This window comes from Oncorhynchus mykiss, chromosome 23, assembly GCF_013265735.2.
Source record: "Oncorhynchus mykiss isolate Arlee chromosome 23, USDA_OmykA_1.1, whole genome shotgun sequence".
NCBI lineage: Eukaryota > Metazoa > Chordata > Actinopteri > Salmoniformes > Salmonidae > Oncorhynchus > Oncorhynchus mykiss.
The window spans coordinates 26,974,474-26,991,456 of NC_048587.1; the positions used below are offsets into that span (position 1 = coordinate 26,974,474).

General features: G+C 42.2%; 1 protein-coding gene across 1 annotated transcript in view; it reads left to right on the plus strand.

Moving 5' to 3' along the window:
- The window catches only part of LOC110502511 (glutamate receptor ionotropic, delta-1), a 450,947-nt gene that overhangs the window by 278,915 nt on the left and 155,049 nt on the right, over positions 1 to 16,983 (plus strand). The window contains exon 4 of the mRNA XM_036960054.1: positions 6,117 to 6,322. Within this exon, the coding sequence (XP_036815949.1) occupies positions 6,117 to 6,322 (206 nt within the window). The remainder of the gene's footprint in view (positions 1 to 6,116; positions 6,323 to 16,983) is intronic.

Sequence of the window (16,983 nt, forward strand, 5' to 3'; positions counted from 1 at the left end):
TCGAGTCCAGATGGGACTTCAGTCTGTTAGAGAGGACCTTGGCAAATATCGTGTAGTCCGCACAGAGCAATGCCACAGGCTTCCAGTTCTTAAGTTCACACAAGCCCCCTTTTTTGGGCAGGAGAGTCAGAGCTGCCCGACGGCAGCTCATCGGCGACTCTCCTACCCCGACACATTCACGCAACAAGCAAAAGAAGTCCATTCCAATTATTCCCCAGACTGTTTTATAAAACTCCACTGGGAGTCCATCGACGACATCTGGGTTACGGCCTATGCCAGTTCATGGGACAACAGAGTAATGTCCATTTCATCCCTCTGTGCCAGAGAGAGCTTAGGGTGTTCTGCAAACAAGACCTGAGCACACAGGATCACACATTTCTGCCCTATACAACTCAGGTTAAAACTCCACAGTTCGCTCCCGCATCTCTCCGACTACAGAGGTCACCTGCCCATCAGACAGCCGTAGACAATGCATACCCTTGGCTTCACCGCTCTGTCTTTCCAAACCAAAGAAGAAGGAGCTGGGAGCGTCCATCTCCTTGAGCATAGAGAACGTAGCTCTTACAAGTGCTCCCTTTGTTTTAACTTGGAAAAAACTACCAAGGTCCCTACGTAATTCAGTTAAATTAGCCTGGAGGCCTACATTGCCTTGCCCCACCATCTCTACCTCCAACTCACCAATACAACGCTCTAGTTCCCCCAATACTCTCCTAGCCTCTGAGGATGAGAGAGCTGTATACTGTTGATTGAAAAGCCAAATTTGTACTTTCCCTACATCCCACCATTGACTCAGAGACTCATTCTCCTCTCTTCGCTGCCCCCACCTTTCTCAAAAGGTCTGCTAACTGAAGCAAAAAGTGGTATCTTGTAAGAGCTTTACATTAAACTTCCAATAGGATGCCTGCCGGGGCCATGGTGAAATAGATAGCCGAGCCATGGTTATGTGTTGATCCGAAAACCCCACCGGGAGAATGGTAGCGCCCAACAGCCTATTGCTCCGATTCCTGGACATGTCAAAACGACCAAGTCGGGCTGCACTCACCCTAGCCCCAAAAACCTTCACCCATGTATACTGTCTTGTGTTGGGATGTTTAGTTCTCCAAACATCCACTAGGTCGAACTGATTAATGATGTCCCTTAACACTCCCACTGACACTGAATGAGGCTCTTCCCCATTTCTGTTTTTCGTAAAATCCATTGTACAGTTCCAGTCCCCGCCGACCACCAGCGTCTCCTCAGGCGCTACCTGTGAGAGTTCCTGTCTAAGACACCCAAATAGAACCCCCCTCGCTCCCTGTGTTAGGTGCATACACATTTATAAAGACAAAACCCATGTTGTTAATTTCTGCTTTTACAACAAGCAGCCTACCCCTACACACCTCCTTTGAGGAGCAAATTGTTAGACAGACCCGGTACAAAAAGAACTGCCACCCCTGCACAAAAATTTGTCCCATGACTCAACACACTTGCCCCTTTCCACCATAGCCCCCAGTCAACTTCATTTAACACAACACTATGTGTCTCCTGCAGAAACAACACCTGTACTTTTTTTGGTTTTACAAATTCACCCAACACACTCCTCTTTCCTGCATCTCTGGTGCCATTTATATTGAGCGAGCCTACCCGAAGAGTCTCCATAAGAAGTGGAAGTGAAGCCAGCAAAGAAAGAGACCAATAGCAAAGCTCAAAAAGCCCCAGTGCCAGAAAGAAACTATACATCTAAACAGTGTCTGAAGGTAGACCTTTACCCACTTCCTCAACCTAAACCGTTTCCTGGGTGAGAAGACACCATGTCCCTCATTTTTCATAGCATGTTGTACTGATCTTACAAACTTTTTCGGATTAGAAAAAAAGGCCTCAAGATTAACGTTTTTCCCCTTGGTGTCATTCAGGGACCTTGTTAGTTCCCTCAACATGTACTTTGACCCCTCTGCTTGACTGGCTGCCAGCTCTGGACCCATTGAAGAGGAGTCTGAAAAAAAACTCCTCATCATCTTCCTCCTCAGACTCACTTTCCTCCTCATCTTCATCTCCCATCCTGACCACCTGCCCTTCCTCTCTGGTCAGGGCCCCTGCTCCCAGCACCAGGCAAAGGTTCCTTGGTGCCTTTGACCACACCAGCCTCTCCACTCCCCCCTCCTTTCTTCTCCCTATTTTTCCTTTTCCACTTGACACCCTTCTCCCCCCTCCCCCAGTCTCTTACACTTCCCCACTATACTCTCCTCATCCACAAGCATAACCTGACTAGACCCAGCCTCATCCACTCCACCCTCCATAGTATGACTAGACCCAGCCTCTGATACACCACCATCCATAGCCTGACTAGACACAGCCTCTGATACACCACCATCCATAGCCTGACTAGACAAAGCCTCTGATACACCACCATCCATAGCATGACTAGACCCAGCCTCAACTACCCCACCATCCATAGCATGACTAGACCCAGCCTCTGATACACCACCATCCATAGCATGACTAGACCCAGCCTCAGCTACCCCACCATCCATAGCATGACTAGACCCAGCCTCCGTTACACCACCATCCATAGCATGACTAGACCCAGCCTCAGCTACCCCACCATCTCTAGCCTGACTAGGCCCAGCCTCATCTACACCACCATCCCTGGCATGACTAGGCCCAGCCTCATCTACACCACCATCCCTGGCATGACTAGGCCCAGCCTCATCTACACCACCATCCCTGGCATGACTAGGCCCAGCCTCTGCATCTCATTTCCCCCTGCACGTTGACCTAGATTTCCCTCACTGGCGTTTGTGCCCTCACCTTTTCTACGGCCCTTATGTGGGCACGCAAAGCTCTTATGCCCCAAATCCCCACACTCAAAACACTAGACTATCTGTGCTGGCAAACCCTGTGTAGAGCCACTCCCCATGCCTCACTCTAAAATGCACATTTAGCTGTTGCTCATTGTTATTCAGAAACATAAACACTTGCCTCCGGAATGAAACAACGTGCTTAACGGCATCTGCCTGAAAACCTTCCGACAGTACACGAAAACCGCTAGCAAAACGACTCAGCTCTTTCCTGATTTGATCATCTGTAATAAACGCAACTACCACCCTTGTCGAAGGGTTAGAAACAGGCAAAATTGGCACCAACACACCCCTTACAAATATTCCACTAGCAATTAGCCTACCAACCAAATTTGCTCTTTTCATGAACACAACCACAGCTTTGTTCATTCAGGATGCAGAATGTATAAATTCAGCTCCTACCTGTTCACCAACTGCAAGCAGAACCTCCTCCACTTTAACTCCATTCTCAGGAACACACCTGAATCCGTGCCGTATCGACAGCGTCTCCTCCGCGCTACGCTGAGAAGCCATCACGCACACCACACCTTCCAAACCCCAGGAAATTTAATCTGTCCTATTCCACCCTAACTTTGAAAAAACCTGTGGATACCGCTAAAACAAATAATACATTAACCATCCACCATAGAAAATAAAATTTAAAGAAAAGACCAAGAACAAAATCAAGAAAAAAAGTTAGGACAGACCCCAACCAAACACTCAAACTCCAAAAAAACTCCCAGCATGCACTGCGAGAGAGAGAAAGAAAGAGAGAGAGAGGGCAAGAAGCGTGTGAGAGAAAGATAATGTGAGAGAGAGAGAGTGCGTGTGAGAGTGTGTGTGTGTGTGTGTGTGTGTGTGTGTGTGTGAGAGAGAGAGAGAGAGAGTGTGTGTGTGAGAGAGAGAGAGTGTGTGAGAGAGAGAGAATGTGCGAGAGTGTGAGAGAGAGAGAGAGTGTGTGTGAGAGAGAGACTGAGAGAAAGAGCGAGAGAGAGCAAGAGAGAGAGCGAGAGAGGGCAGGAAGCGTGAGAGAGAGTGTGTGTGAGCAAATGTGAGAGAGAGAGAGAATGTGAGAGAGAGAGTGTGAGAGAGTGTGAGAGAGAGTGTATGAGAGAAAGAGCAAGAGAGAGCGAGAGAGAGAGAGCAAGAAGCATTTCTTCAAAATGAGAAATACAATGTTTCTAAGCTATGAAGAGTACAGTTTGGAAAGTACAACACAAATGACATTCCTGGTTCTGTGCATTTGTTCATTGTGAAATGAGGTTATTGTGGCCAGACATGGACCAATAGTTTTGCCCAAAGAATCACAAGGAGAAAGCAGAAGATGTGCACAATATCGGTCTTCTTCATGAATTGGTCAAGTGTTTTCTTGTTATTGTATTTTCCCTTTGTGACCCTGAGTAGTATAAACACAACATATACTGAACAAATATATGAACGCAACATGAAACAATTTCAAAGATTTTGCTGAGTAACATGAAATCAGTCAGTTGAAATAAAGTAATTAGGCCCTAATCTATGGATTTCACATGACTGGGCAGGGGCCCACTGTGGAGCCCCCTTCTCCCCTCTGACAATCCCTCAGGTGAAGAAGCCGGATGTGGAGGTACTGGGCAGTTGTGAGGCCGGTTGGACGTACTGCCAAATTCTGTAAAACAACGTTGGATACAGTTTATGGTAGAGAAATTAAGATTTCTCTGGAAACAGCTCTGGTGAACATTCCTGCAGTCAGCATGCCAATTGCATGCTCCCTCAAAACTTGAGACATCTGTGGAATTGTATTACATGACAAAACTGCACATTTTAGAGTGGCCTTTTATTTCATCTGTGGAGTGATCGTGATGTTTGATCAGTTTATTGATATTCCACACCTGTCAAGTGGATGGATTATCTTGGCAATAGGAGAAATGCTCACTAACAGGAATATAAACAAATTTGTGCACAACATTTGAGAGAAGTAAGCTTCTTGTGTGCATGGAACCTTTCTGGGATATTTTACTTCAGCTCATGAAACATGGGACCAACACTTTACATGTTGCGTTTATATTTTTGTTCAGTGTATATTACCACGGTCAGCTCTCTACCCACTCTAGTGTACAGTATGTGTGTATGCTGTCTGATATACAGTGGGTGTGTGTGCGTGCGTGCGTGGGTGTTAGCGAGCGTGCGTGCGTGCGTGTGAGCGTGCGTGCATTTGTGTATGCGTGTGGCTGGGTGAGACTGTTTACTCTGAACACTGATGAGGGTATTGAATGACTCATCAATCCTCTAGAGGTGCAAGGAGAGAAGATTTGGAAAAAAACTCAAACCCACACACAGCAGATTGCCACTATTCCCACTGTGGGAAGTGAGACACTCTGCAAACGGCATGGTTCACCTCTCTTTAAAAACCCATTTTGACATTTGGTAAGGCTGCAGCTACAGATGTAGGCTTCATTATTCTCGTTGGAGAGTCCGGTTTCCATTCACCTTTGATTTGCCTGTTCAGTAGAAACTCTCTGGAGAGGTTTCCCTCCACATTTCTCAGGGAGATTGCACACCCGCCTCTTCACTGGCTGTGACCTATAAACAGAGAAAAACTGTGCATTGAAACTGAAGCATCATAACAGAAACTCAAATACCTGTTAAAACACAATTAATATTGCCTCCCGAGTGGCGCATTGGTCTAAGGCACTGCATCTCAGTGCTAGCTGTGCCACTAGAGATTCTGGGTTTGAGTCCAGGCTCTGTCGCAGCAGGCCACGACTGGGAGAGCCATGGGGCGGCGCACAATTGGCCCACGTCATCCGTGTTAGGGGAGTTGGCTGGCAGGGATGTCCTTGTCCCATCACGCACTAGTGACTCCTGTGGCGGGCCGGGCGCAGTGCATGCTGACACGGTCGCACCTTCGCCTCTCCCGAGTCTGTACAGGAGTTGCAGCGATGAGACAATACTGTAACTACCAATTGGATACCACGAAAAAGGGGTAGAAAAATATTTATATAAAACACAATTGATATGCTGGCTTATAACAAAATTAAGCACATCTGTTTGATGCTGGTTGCTGAAAGCTGTTCACTTTTGTTGCCACTGAAATGAGCTGAGAGCTGAGAATGAAAATTCCTGAAAACCTGTCCAATATCCTCCAGAGAAGGGAAGCGCATCTCTCGTTTTTCCTGGAAGGCCCTTTGGACCTAAATGTCAATGTTTTGAACAAAAAAATTAATAAAATAATCAGTTAAACAGTTAAACCTAGTTACAGTTGCACCTCCTGATATTTTTGGCTGCATTTTGAACTGTTTGTTTCTGCTTCTCTGTCAGACATCCGTGGGTTGCAAACATTCCTGGACCAGGCGTCTCGGCAGGGTCTGGACGTGTCTCTGCAGAGGGTGGACCGCAATGTGAGCAGGGTGTTCACCAACCTGTTCAGCACCATGCGGACCGAGGAGCTCAATCGCTACCGGGACACTCTGCGGCGGGCCGTGCTGCTCATGAATCCCCGAGGAGCACAGGTGTTCATCCACCAGGTGAGTGGTGTGTTGACCACCATTATACTTTCCTTATTTTCTGTTTGGGATTAACTGAAAGGTCAAATGGTCATGTTATTTTGATTTATTAACTTTTTTAATCAGGGGAGCTCAATTGAGACCAGGGTCTCATTTTCAATGGTACCCTGAGCCAATAAAGTAAAATATAATAAAATGAACAAGTACATTACATTAGAACATCACTAACATCACAGCCATCATAAACAAGTTTATTTAATAAATCAATCAAAACAATTGCAGACCTCTGTGAACTCATTTATCATCAGGGTTTTAAAATGCCCTATGGCACCAGGGAACAGTGACGACCCATCATTCAGGGCTTTTGAGCCCCACCTGTTTAGCAAAAAAACACACAAAAAAAAAAAATAAAATAAAAAAAATATATATATATATATATATATATATATATATATATATATATATATATATATATATATAGTACCAGCCAAAAGTTTAGACACACCTACTCATTCAAGGGTTTTTCTTTATTTGTGCTATTTTCTACATCAAAGCTATGAAATAACATATGGAATTATGTAGTAACCAAAAAAGTGTTAAACAAATCGAAATATATTTTAGATTCTTAAAATTAGCTCCCCTTAGCCTTGCTGACAGCTTTGCACACTCTTGGCATTCTCTCAGCCAGCTTCACGTGAAATGTTTTTCCAACCGTCTTGAAGGAGTTCCCACATATACTGAGCACTTGTTGCCGGCTTTTCGTTCACTCTGCGATCCAACTTGTTCCTAAACCATCTCAATTGGGTTGAGGTTGTGTTATTGTGGAGGCCAGGTCATCTGATGCAGCACTCCATCACTCTCCTTCTTGGTCAAATAGCCCTTACACAGCCTGGAGGTGTGTTGGGTCATTGTCCTGTAGAAAAACATTGAATGCCTTGAATTCTAAATAAATCACAGACGGTGTCACCAGCAAAGCACCCCCACACCATCAAACCTCCTCAATGCTTCACTTCACTTCATACACATGCGGAGATCAACCGTTCACCTACTCTGATTCTCCCAAAGACACCAAAAATAAAACATTTGGACTCAAAGGACATATTTTTACCAGTCTAATGTTCTTTGCTTGTATTTCTTGTCCTGAGCAAGTATCTTATTCTTATTGTCTCCTTTAGTAGTGGTTTCTTTGCAACAATTTGGCCTGAATCACGCAGTTTTCCCTGAACAATTGATGTTGTGATATGTGTCTGTTACTTCAAATCTGTGAAGCATTTATTTGGGCTGCAATGTAACTCTAATTAACTTATCCTCTGCAGCAAAGTAACTCTGGGTCTTCCTTTCCTGTGGCACTCCTCATGAGAGCCAGTTTCATCATAACGCTTGATGTTTTTTTTGACTGCACTTGAAGAAACTTAAAAATGTCTTGAAATTTTCCACGTTGACTGACCTTCATGTCTTAAAGTAATGATGGACTGTCGTTTCTCTTTGCTTATTTGAGCTGTTCTTGCCATGATATGGACTTGATATTTTACCAAATAGGGCTATCTTCTGTATACCACCCCTACCTTGTCACAACACAACTGATTGGCTCAAACGCATTAAGAAGGAAAGACATTCCACAAATTAACTTTTTACAAGGCACACCTGTTGATTAAAATGCATTCCAGGTGACTTCCTTATGAAGCTTGTTGAGAGAATGTCAAGACTGTGCAAAGCTGTCATCAAGGCAAAAGGTGGCTACTTCGAAGAATCTCAAATATAAAATATATTTTGATTTGTTTAATACTTTTTTGGTTACTCCCTGATTCCATATGTGTTATTTTATAGTTTTGATGTCCTCACTATTATTTTACAATGTTGAAAATAGTCCAAATAAAGAATGACCCTTGAATGAGTAGGTGTGTCCAAACCTTTGACTGGTACTGTATATACATGCAAATATTTGTTGTGTGTTGCCTGTTTTTTTTTTTTGCATGTTATTTTTGCATTAATACGTGTCACGTATAAGTTTGGAAACAATGTAAAAAAATAAATAAACATTTTTTGAGTTAATAAAGCTCCATACAAACAAGGTCTCTTTTTTGCTTTTTTAGGTAAGGCAGCTCCAAAATGCAGGTGTTTCAGCCTAGCTCATTGCTTTCTGTGGTGGTGGGGCAGTCAGTGGAAAATATGGAGCGTAAGGGTTGGTAATGTTCTCTAGTTGCGCCGTGATTGGCTCAATGTTCTGTCACTCACGGGGACACTACATCACCGCAAAATCTACGGGAAGAGCTAAAAATGTCATTAGAAGTGCCATCTAAGAAGGCTCAAGGTCATTGGCCACAGATAAAATGCAGTCAAGTCACGTTATATCTACCGTAACATTTATTGGACTGATCATGTCAACATCATACTTTCAAAATCTTAGCTAGGAAGCTAGACAAGCAGTCATCATCATGAATCATGTTGACAATCTACTGGTAAATGCTTTTCAATCCTTGTCATATGAAGATAAATCATACATAAAACGTATCAGTGCTCATTGGCCATTGGACATAAACATTAGACAACAAGTTGGAAATCAAAAATTTGACAATGAGTGGTTAGGAAGGAATCAGTGGCTAACTGCAAGCGTTGCAAAGCCATCACTAGCCTGCTCTTCAGTGGAGTGGGTGTGTGGTCCAAGTATGGGTTTAAGGGTCTCTTTTCCAACTTCATGTAACTAGGGGCAGTATTTTCATTTTTGGAAAAATAAAGTTCCCAGAGTAAATGCTATTTTGTCAGGACAAGATGCTAGAATATGCATATAATTGACAGCTTAGGATAGAAAACACTCTACAGTTTCCAAAACTGTAAAAATATTGTCTGTGAGTATAACAGAACTGATATTGCAGGCGAAAGCCTGAGAAAAATCCAATCCGGAAGTGACTCATGTTTTGAAAGCTCTGCGTTCCGATGTGTCCCTATTGAGCAGTGAATGGGCTATCAACCAGATTCCTTTTTCTACGTATTCCCCAAGGTGTCTATAGCATTTTGACATAGTTTTACGCATTTATGTTGAAGAATGAGCGTAAACGACAACATTGCGTAAGTGGTCACCTGATGGCTCTCAGAGTGATTCTTGCGTAAAATACAGCGGTAGCCATTTTTCCTCTCGGTCCTACTGAAAAGCCAACTGTCCCAGTTGATATATTATCAAATAGATATTTGAAAAACACATTGAGGATTGATTATAAACAACGTTTGCCATGTTTCTGTCGATATTATGGAGCTAATTTGGAATTTTTTCCAGCGTTTTCTTGACCGCAATTTCCGGTCAATTTCTCAGCCAAACGTGAAGAACAAACGGAGCTATTTTGCCTACAAAAATAATATTTTTGGAAAAAAGGAACATTTGCTATCTAACTGGGAGTCTCGTGAGTGAAAACATCCGAAGCTCATCAAAGGTAAACAATTTAATTTGATTGCTTTTCTGATTTTCGTGACCAAGTTGACTACTGCTAGCTGGACATAATGCTATGCTAGGCTATCGATAAACTTACACAAATGCATGTCTTGCTTTGGCTGTAAAGCATATTTTCAAAATCTGAGACGACAGGGTGATTAACAAAAGGCTAAGCTGTGTTTCAATATATTTCACTTGTGATTTTCATGAATAGGAATATTTTCTAGTAATATTTATGTCCGTTGCGTTATGCTAATTAGTGTCAGATGATGACAACGATCCCGGACACGGGATGGGTAGTTACAACAGGTTGGATAAACATTCACATGCAACACCATGGGCCAGAAAAGGTTGAATACATTGCCCATGCTGTCAACCCAACAAAAAACTAGGTACTGGGAAATCTCACTAACAGGGGTGTAAACTAATTTCTGGACAACATTTGAGAGAAGTAAGCTTTTTATGTGTATGGAAAATGTATGGGATCCTTTATTTCAGCTCATGAAACATGGGACCAACACTTAACATGTTGTGTGTATAGTTTTATTCAGTGTATATATCCTTCCTTATTATTTTGTTGAAGTCAGTGAGTTATAGGTATGATATAGAGTAGTAGGAAATTAGTGTCTGGATATTATGCCCACTTATATTATGTCCATTATGTCCAGACTTCAGTGAAAGGCAATGTGGATGTTAAGAGCATTACTAGCACTCAGTAGCACTGTGTCATCTTGCTCAAGGGTCCACCAACCTTATTTGTATCCCTGTGAAAAGGTGCTAAGATAACTACTCCGGTCCAAGGTCTACTCTATTCTTCCCATTTACCTAGGTATCAGTCTGTGGTATTGATATCTCAATCTTTCTCTATTTGTTTAGGTCTACCTTCTCCCCAGTGTCCCCTCTAACTCTATCTTTATCTTCCGTAGTGTTAACATTCTTATTATATTAAACCCTAACCGCTCAGGTCCACTCTCTTATTTAGTGACTCTCCCTCTTGCATCTATTATCACTTTATTCTCACAGCCATTCTCCATAGCCTCAACTCTTTCCCAAGAGTACAATAATTCACTCTCCCCATTGTCCACATAGTCACAGATGGTAATCTTCTACCTTTGACCCTTCCTGAATCTACTGCTATAAGATGGAAAGGGCTGGACATGACCTGTATTTGTAATCACAGCACGATTCATTGCCTCAACACACACAGAACACAACGATGGCATCAAAAATAAGCTTTCATGCTCACTAAGCACAAGGGCCTATCCCTTTCTATGATCCCATCACTGCCACTCAGCTGCAATCCCACCCACAGTGTTATTGAAAGGGGATGATTATAATTAAGCATGTCCAACACTGTTTTCAGCATTAGCATTTTAAACATAATGAAATGTCTCAGCACAGCTATCCCCCCAAAAGTCTCCAGCTCAATTAGACTGGCCAGAATGATAATGAAGGTCTCTGGTGTTGATTGCTTGAGCGGCGTCATTTGGAAGAAGTGAACTCTTAATTTTGGGCACATAAAGTAGCACTTTGAGTCGGCTAATAGCAAGGTAAGTGTTAGACATTGAATAGAGGACTCAATTTCCCCCATGCTGGTTTTGTTATTGCAGCAGAAGCAGCATGGGGATATTTTGTTATCCCAGAAGATATTACGTGAGAAGAATGTTTTTAATGAGGATATACAGTGCCTTGCAAAAGTATTCAAACCCCTCTGATTTTTTCACGTTTTATTGTGTTACAGTGGGATTAAAATGGATTTTATATATACAGTGGGGAGAAAAAGTATTTGATAACCTGCAAAATCGGCAGTGTTTCCTGCTTACAAAGCATGTAACCAGTAAGAATTCCGACTCTCACAGACCTGTTAGTTTTTCTTTAAGAAGGCCCCCTGTTCTCCACTCATTACCTGTATTAACTGCAACTGTTTGAACTCGTTACCTGTATAAAAGACACCTGTCCACACACTCAATCAAACAGACTCCAACCTCTCCACAATGGCCAAGACCAGAGAGCTGTGTAAGGACATCAGGGATAAAATTGTAGACCTGCACAAGGCTGGGGTGGGCTACAGGACAATAGGCAAGCAGCTTGGTGAGAAGGCAACAACTGTTGGCGCAATTATTCGAAAATGGAAGAAGTTCAAGATGACGGTCAATCACCCTCTGTCTGGGGCTCCATGCAAGATCTCACCTCGTAGGGCATCAATGATCATGAGGAAGGTGAGGGATCAGCCCAGAACTACACGGCAGGACCTGATCAATGACCTGAAGAGAGCTGGGACCACAGTATCAATGAAAACCATTAGTAACACACTACGCCGTCATGGATTAAAATCCTGCAGCGCACGCAAGGTCCCCCTGCTCAAGCCAGCGCATGTCCAGGTCCGTCTGAAGTTTGCCACTGACCATCTGGATGATCCAGAGGAGGAATGGGAGAAGGTTATGTGGTCTGATGAAACAAAAATAGAGCTTTTTGGTCTAAACTCCACTCGCCGTGTTTAGAGGAAGAAGAAGGATGAGTACAACCCCAAGAGCACCATCCCAACCATGAAGTATGGAGGAAGAAACATAATTCTTTGGGGATGCTTTTCTGCAAAGGGGACAGGACGACTGCACCGTATTGAGGGGAGGATGGATAGGGCCATGTATCGCAAGATCTTGGCCAACAACCTCCTTCCCTCAGTAGGAGCATTGAAGATAGGTCGTGGCTGGGTCTTCCAGCATGACAACGACACAAAACACACAGCCAGGGAAACTAAGGAGTGGCTCCGTAAGAAGCATCTCAAGGTCCTGGAGTGGCCTAGCCAGTCTCCAGACCTGAACCCAATAGAACATCTTTGGAGGGAGCTGAAAGTCCGTATTGCCCAGCGACAGCCCCGAAACCTGAAGGATCTGGAGAAGGTCTGTATGGAGGAGTGCGCCAAAATCCCTGCTGCAGTGTGTGCAAACCTGGTCAAGAACTACATGAAAATGTATGATCTCTGTAGTTGCAAACAAAGCTTTCTGTACCAAATATTAAGTTCTGCTTTTCTGATGTATCAAATACTTATATCATGCAATAAAATGTAAATGAATTACTTAAAAATCATACAATGTGATTTTCTGGATTTTTTTTTTAGATTCCGTCTCTCACAGTTGAAGTATACCTATGATAAAAATTACAGACCTCTACATGCTTTGTAAGTAGGAAGACCTGCAAAATCGGCAGTGTATCAAAGGACAACACGTGACCAAATCTACACTGGAGTTGCTTACTCAAAAGACAGTGAATGTTCCTGAGTGGCTAAGTTGCAATTTTGACTTAAATCTTCTTGAAAATATATGGCATGACTTTTGATCTTGACAGATCTTGAAGAATTTTGAAAGGAATAATGGGCAAATATTGCACAATCCATGCCTGCAAAGCACTTGTAGACTCAACCAAGATGACTAACAGCAGTAATCAATGCCAAAGGTGGTTCTAACATGTTTGACTCAGGGAGCTGAATACTTATGCAACAACTATATTTTAATTATTTATTTTCTATTAAACTTTTTTTTAAAGTTAAAATTTTTCTTCCACTTTGACATTAAAGTATTTTGTGTAGATTGTTAACAAAACATTACAACTGAATCGGTTTTAATCCCACTTTGTAACACATACAATTGTGATGAAATCCAAGGGTTCTGAATAATTTTACAAATCACTGTAGAATTTAATTATTGTAAATATCCACTCATTTTTTTGATCTCCTATAATTATTTGTAATATGTGTTGTAAACGTTTTAATGCATTTCTATTAATTTGTACATATGAAAGGATTTTTGATGGTAGAATTAGCCCCTTTCTCTAGCTGAAACCAATAACTTAGATCTCTGTACTGGTATAACGCCGATATGCAAGTGTGCAGTACATACTGTAAACAGTATATTGGCTTGTGGTAATTTCCAGTCTAGATATGAATATATTTTCATTCAGACAAGAATGAATGAATACAAAGTTCCTCACCACCTGGTCCCCTTTTGATTTGCTTGTAGGTCTAATTGCCCAATGCACCATCTTGTCTTGGTGATGAGATACAAGCAATGGATGCAATCAGATTAGAGCTGTCTCTGATGAAAAAAGATCTTGGTCGACCAAAAGTCGTCTGTTATTTCGACCAATCAATTGTTGGAAATGTTTTTACATGTATTTTTCCATATATAGACAGACACCCTATGTGTTTTAATAAAATCAACTATATATGCATTGATTTAGTCTAATATTTTAAGCTCACTGTTTGATGAAATAAGACACAAATGACTCAAGAGGGAGCCAGAGATCAAGATAACCATAAGAAATAAAAACATAACCTGTCCCGACACATTAATTTTTGTCCAGCTTGAAGCTCCTTGCAACATTGTTTCAACTATTAACTTGGGTCCGGCCTGAAGCTCCTTGCAACATTGCCTGAAATATTCTGGGCCCTCAGAGTTTCCCATGCCAGTGAGCTTGGGACAGACACAGCTGTAAGCTATTTGCGCAATGGATAAGAAGTAATCAGGCCTGTTTTATGACGTTTCCACTGGATCAGATCCTGACATTTTTCCCTTTCACACTGAGTGGTTGTCGAAAGGGGGAGTGTGAAAGATTTTGATATACATTGAGGAATTATTGTCAGTCTCAATGGATGTAAAAACAGACTTTGCTTGCTGTTTGAGGTGATGAAAAAATTACTCTGAGAATCTCAACAGCTCATTAGTGGTGGTAAATTAAGTCAATCAGAAATACTATCAGATCCCCAAATGGACAAATGTATATGCCTCCATTTGTATAGGCCAGATAGCCTATACATCTAGTTCTATGCGTAATCAGGTGTGAGTCCTTACTCAACATTGACAGGAGCGCTCCAAACACAACATAATGACTAAATTGACAAAACTCGGAAATGGACTGAAATAAACCATATTCTTGTTTCACACAATTGTAGCATAGGTTGTTACCATAACCAAACAAACATTGTAGATTTGAAATTATAGGAATTAACGGTAAATGTACTATTAGTGATATATAGTACCGGTCAAAAGTTAGGACACACCTACTCATTCCAGCATTTTTCTTTATTTTTATTGTTCTCTACATTGTAGAATAATAGTGAAGACATCAAACTATGAAATAACACATATGGAAATATGTTGTAACCCCAAAAAGTGACAAATCAAAATGTATTTTAGGTTCTTGCCATTCTCTCAACCAGCTTCATGAGGTAGTCACCTGGAATGCATTTCAATTAAGGTGTGCCTTGTTTAAAGCTAATTTGTGGAATTGACTTCCTTCTTAATGTGTTTGAGCCAATCAATTGTGTTGTGACAAGGTAGGGGTGGTATACAGAAGATAGCCCTATTTTGTAAAAGACCAAGTCCATATTATGGGAAGAACAGCTCAAATAAGCAATGAGAAATGACAGTCCATCATTACTTTAAGACATGAAGGTCAGTCAATCCAAAAATTTGAAGAACTTTGAAAGTTTCTTCAAGTGCAGTCGCAAAAATCATCAAGCGTTATGATGAAACTGGCTCTCATGAGGACCGCCACAGGAGAGGAAGGCCCAGAGTTAACTCTGCTGCAGAGGATAAGTTCATTAGAGTTAACTGCATCTCAGATTGCTGCCCAAATAATGGGCTGCAACTGGTGTAAATCTGTCCTTTGGTCTGATGAGTCCAAATTTGACATTTTTGGTTCCAACCACCATGTATTTGTGAGACGTGGAGTAGGTGAACGGATAATCTCTGCATGTGTGGTTCCCACCATGAAGCATGGAGGAGGAGGTGTGATGGTGTGGGGGTGCTTTGCTGGTGACACTGTCTGTGATTTATTTAGAATTCAAGGCAAGCTTAACCAGCATGGCTACCACAGCATTCTGCAGTGATATGCCATCCCATCTGGTTTGTGCTTAGTGGGCTATCATTTGTGTTCCAACAGGACAATGACCCAACACACCTCCATGCTGTGTAAGGGCTATTTGACCAAGAAGGAGAGTGATGGAGTGCTGCATCAGATGACCTGGCCTCCACAACCACCTGACCTCAACCCAATTGAGATGGTTTGAGTTGGACTGCAGAGTGAAGGAAAAGCAGGCAACAAGTGCACAGTACGTGTGGGAACTCCTTCTAGACGGTTGCAATCCATTCCACGTGAAGCTGATTGAAAAAATGCCAAGAGTGTGCAAAGCTGTCATCAAGGCAAAGGATGGCTACTTTGAAGAATCTGAAATATAAAATGTATTTTGATTTGTTTAACATTTTTATGGTTACTACATGATTCCATATGTGTTATTTCATAGTTCTGATGTCTTCACTATTATTCTACAATGTAAAACATAGCAAATATAAAGAAAAACCCTTGAATGAGTTGGTGTGTCCAAACTTTTGTCTGGTACTGTATGTAATGAGGAATTGATAGACACTAACAATGAAAGGCAAACAATTCACACAATGAAGTTATGAAACAATGAATTTGCGGGAGAGAGCGCATTCTGGAGAGAGACGTGCATTGTGCAGCCACACTCCCCTTCTTCTTGGACTGTGCCATCTGCGCAGCCTCTGCAATTGATTCGTCTCAGCCTCCACAATGGATTAGTTCACTGAGATGAGCGCGAATAACACAGGTGTCTCGTGTGCCATAAAAAGATATCTGTATATTTGCTACTGCTCGACAAAAAAAATATTGGTCAGCCAACAGCCTATTGACCAAACAATCAACCAGTCCAATAATTTGGGTCAGCCGTAGATCTCCCAGTAAATCCGTAGAGAGTTCAGGGCACTGTGAAGCAGTGAAGATCCAAAAGGAGATGTGATGCCTGTCTTGGTCAAAGGGTAAAGGGGTCCCAGGAGTTTATCTCGATTACTGTCCACTCTTATCAGTCCTCTCTGACTCTAGTGCTGCCGCCCCTGACCTCCTGTCCTCTTCCAGTGCCCCTGTATGTAACTCTTCAATTCCATTTCCCTCACAATAATGTCATGACAAATTGAGCCTGCCAGCAAGCGATATATCATTGTCCTACATCTCATCCTCCTCTGCCCTCTGCTCTCTCCCGCTCTCCTTCTTGCAGAGATTCTCTATTTTTGTTTTTCCTACATTCTCTATTCCTAATAGCTTCATGTCTCCCTCTGCCAGTGCTTTATCTTTTCCCCCTTTCTTTTTCCATATCCTGATATTTTGCCTCTCCTTTTGTCTCAAATTCTCTTTCATACCCTTTCACCCCTGTCTCTGTCTCTCTTTCTGTCTCTCTCCGTCTCTG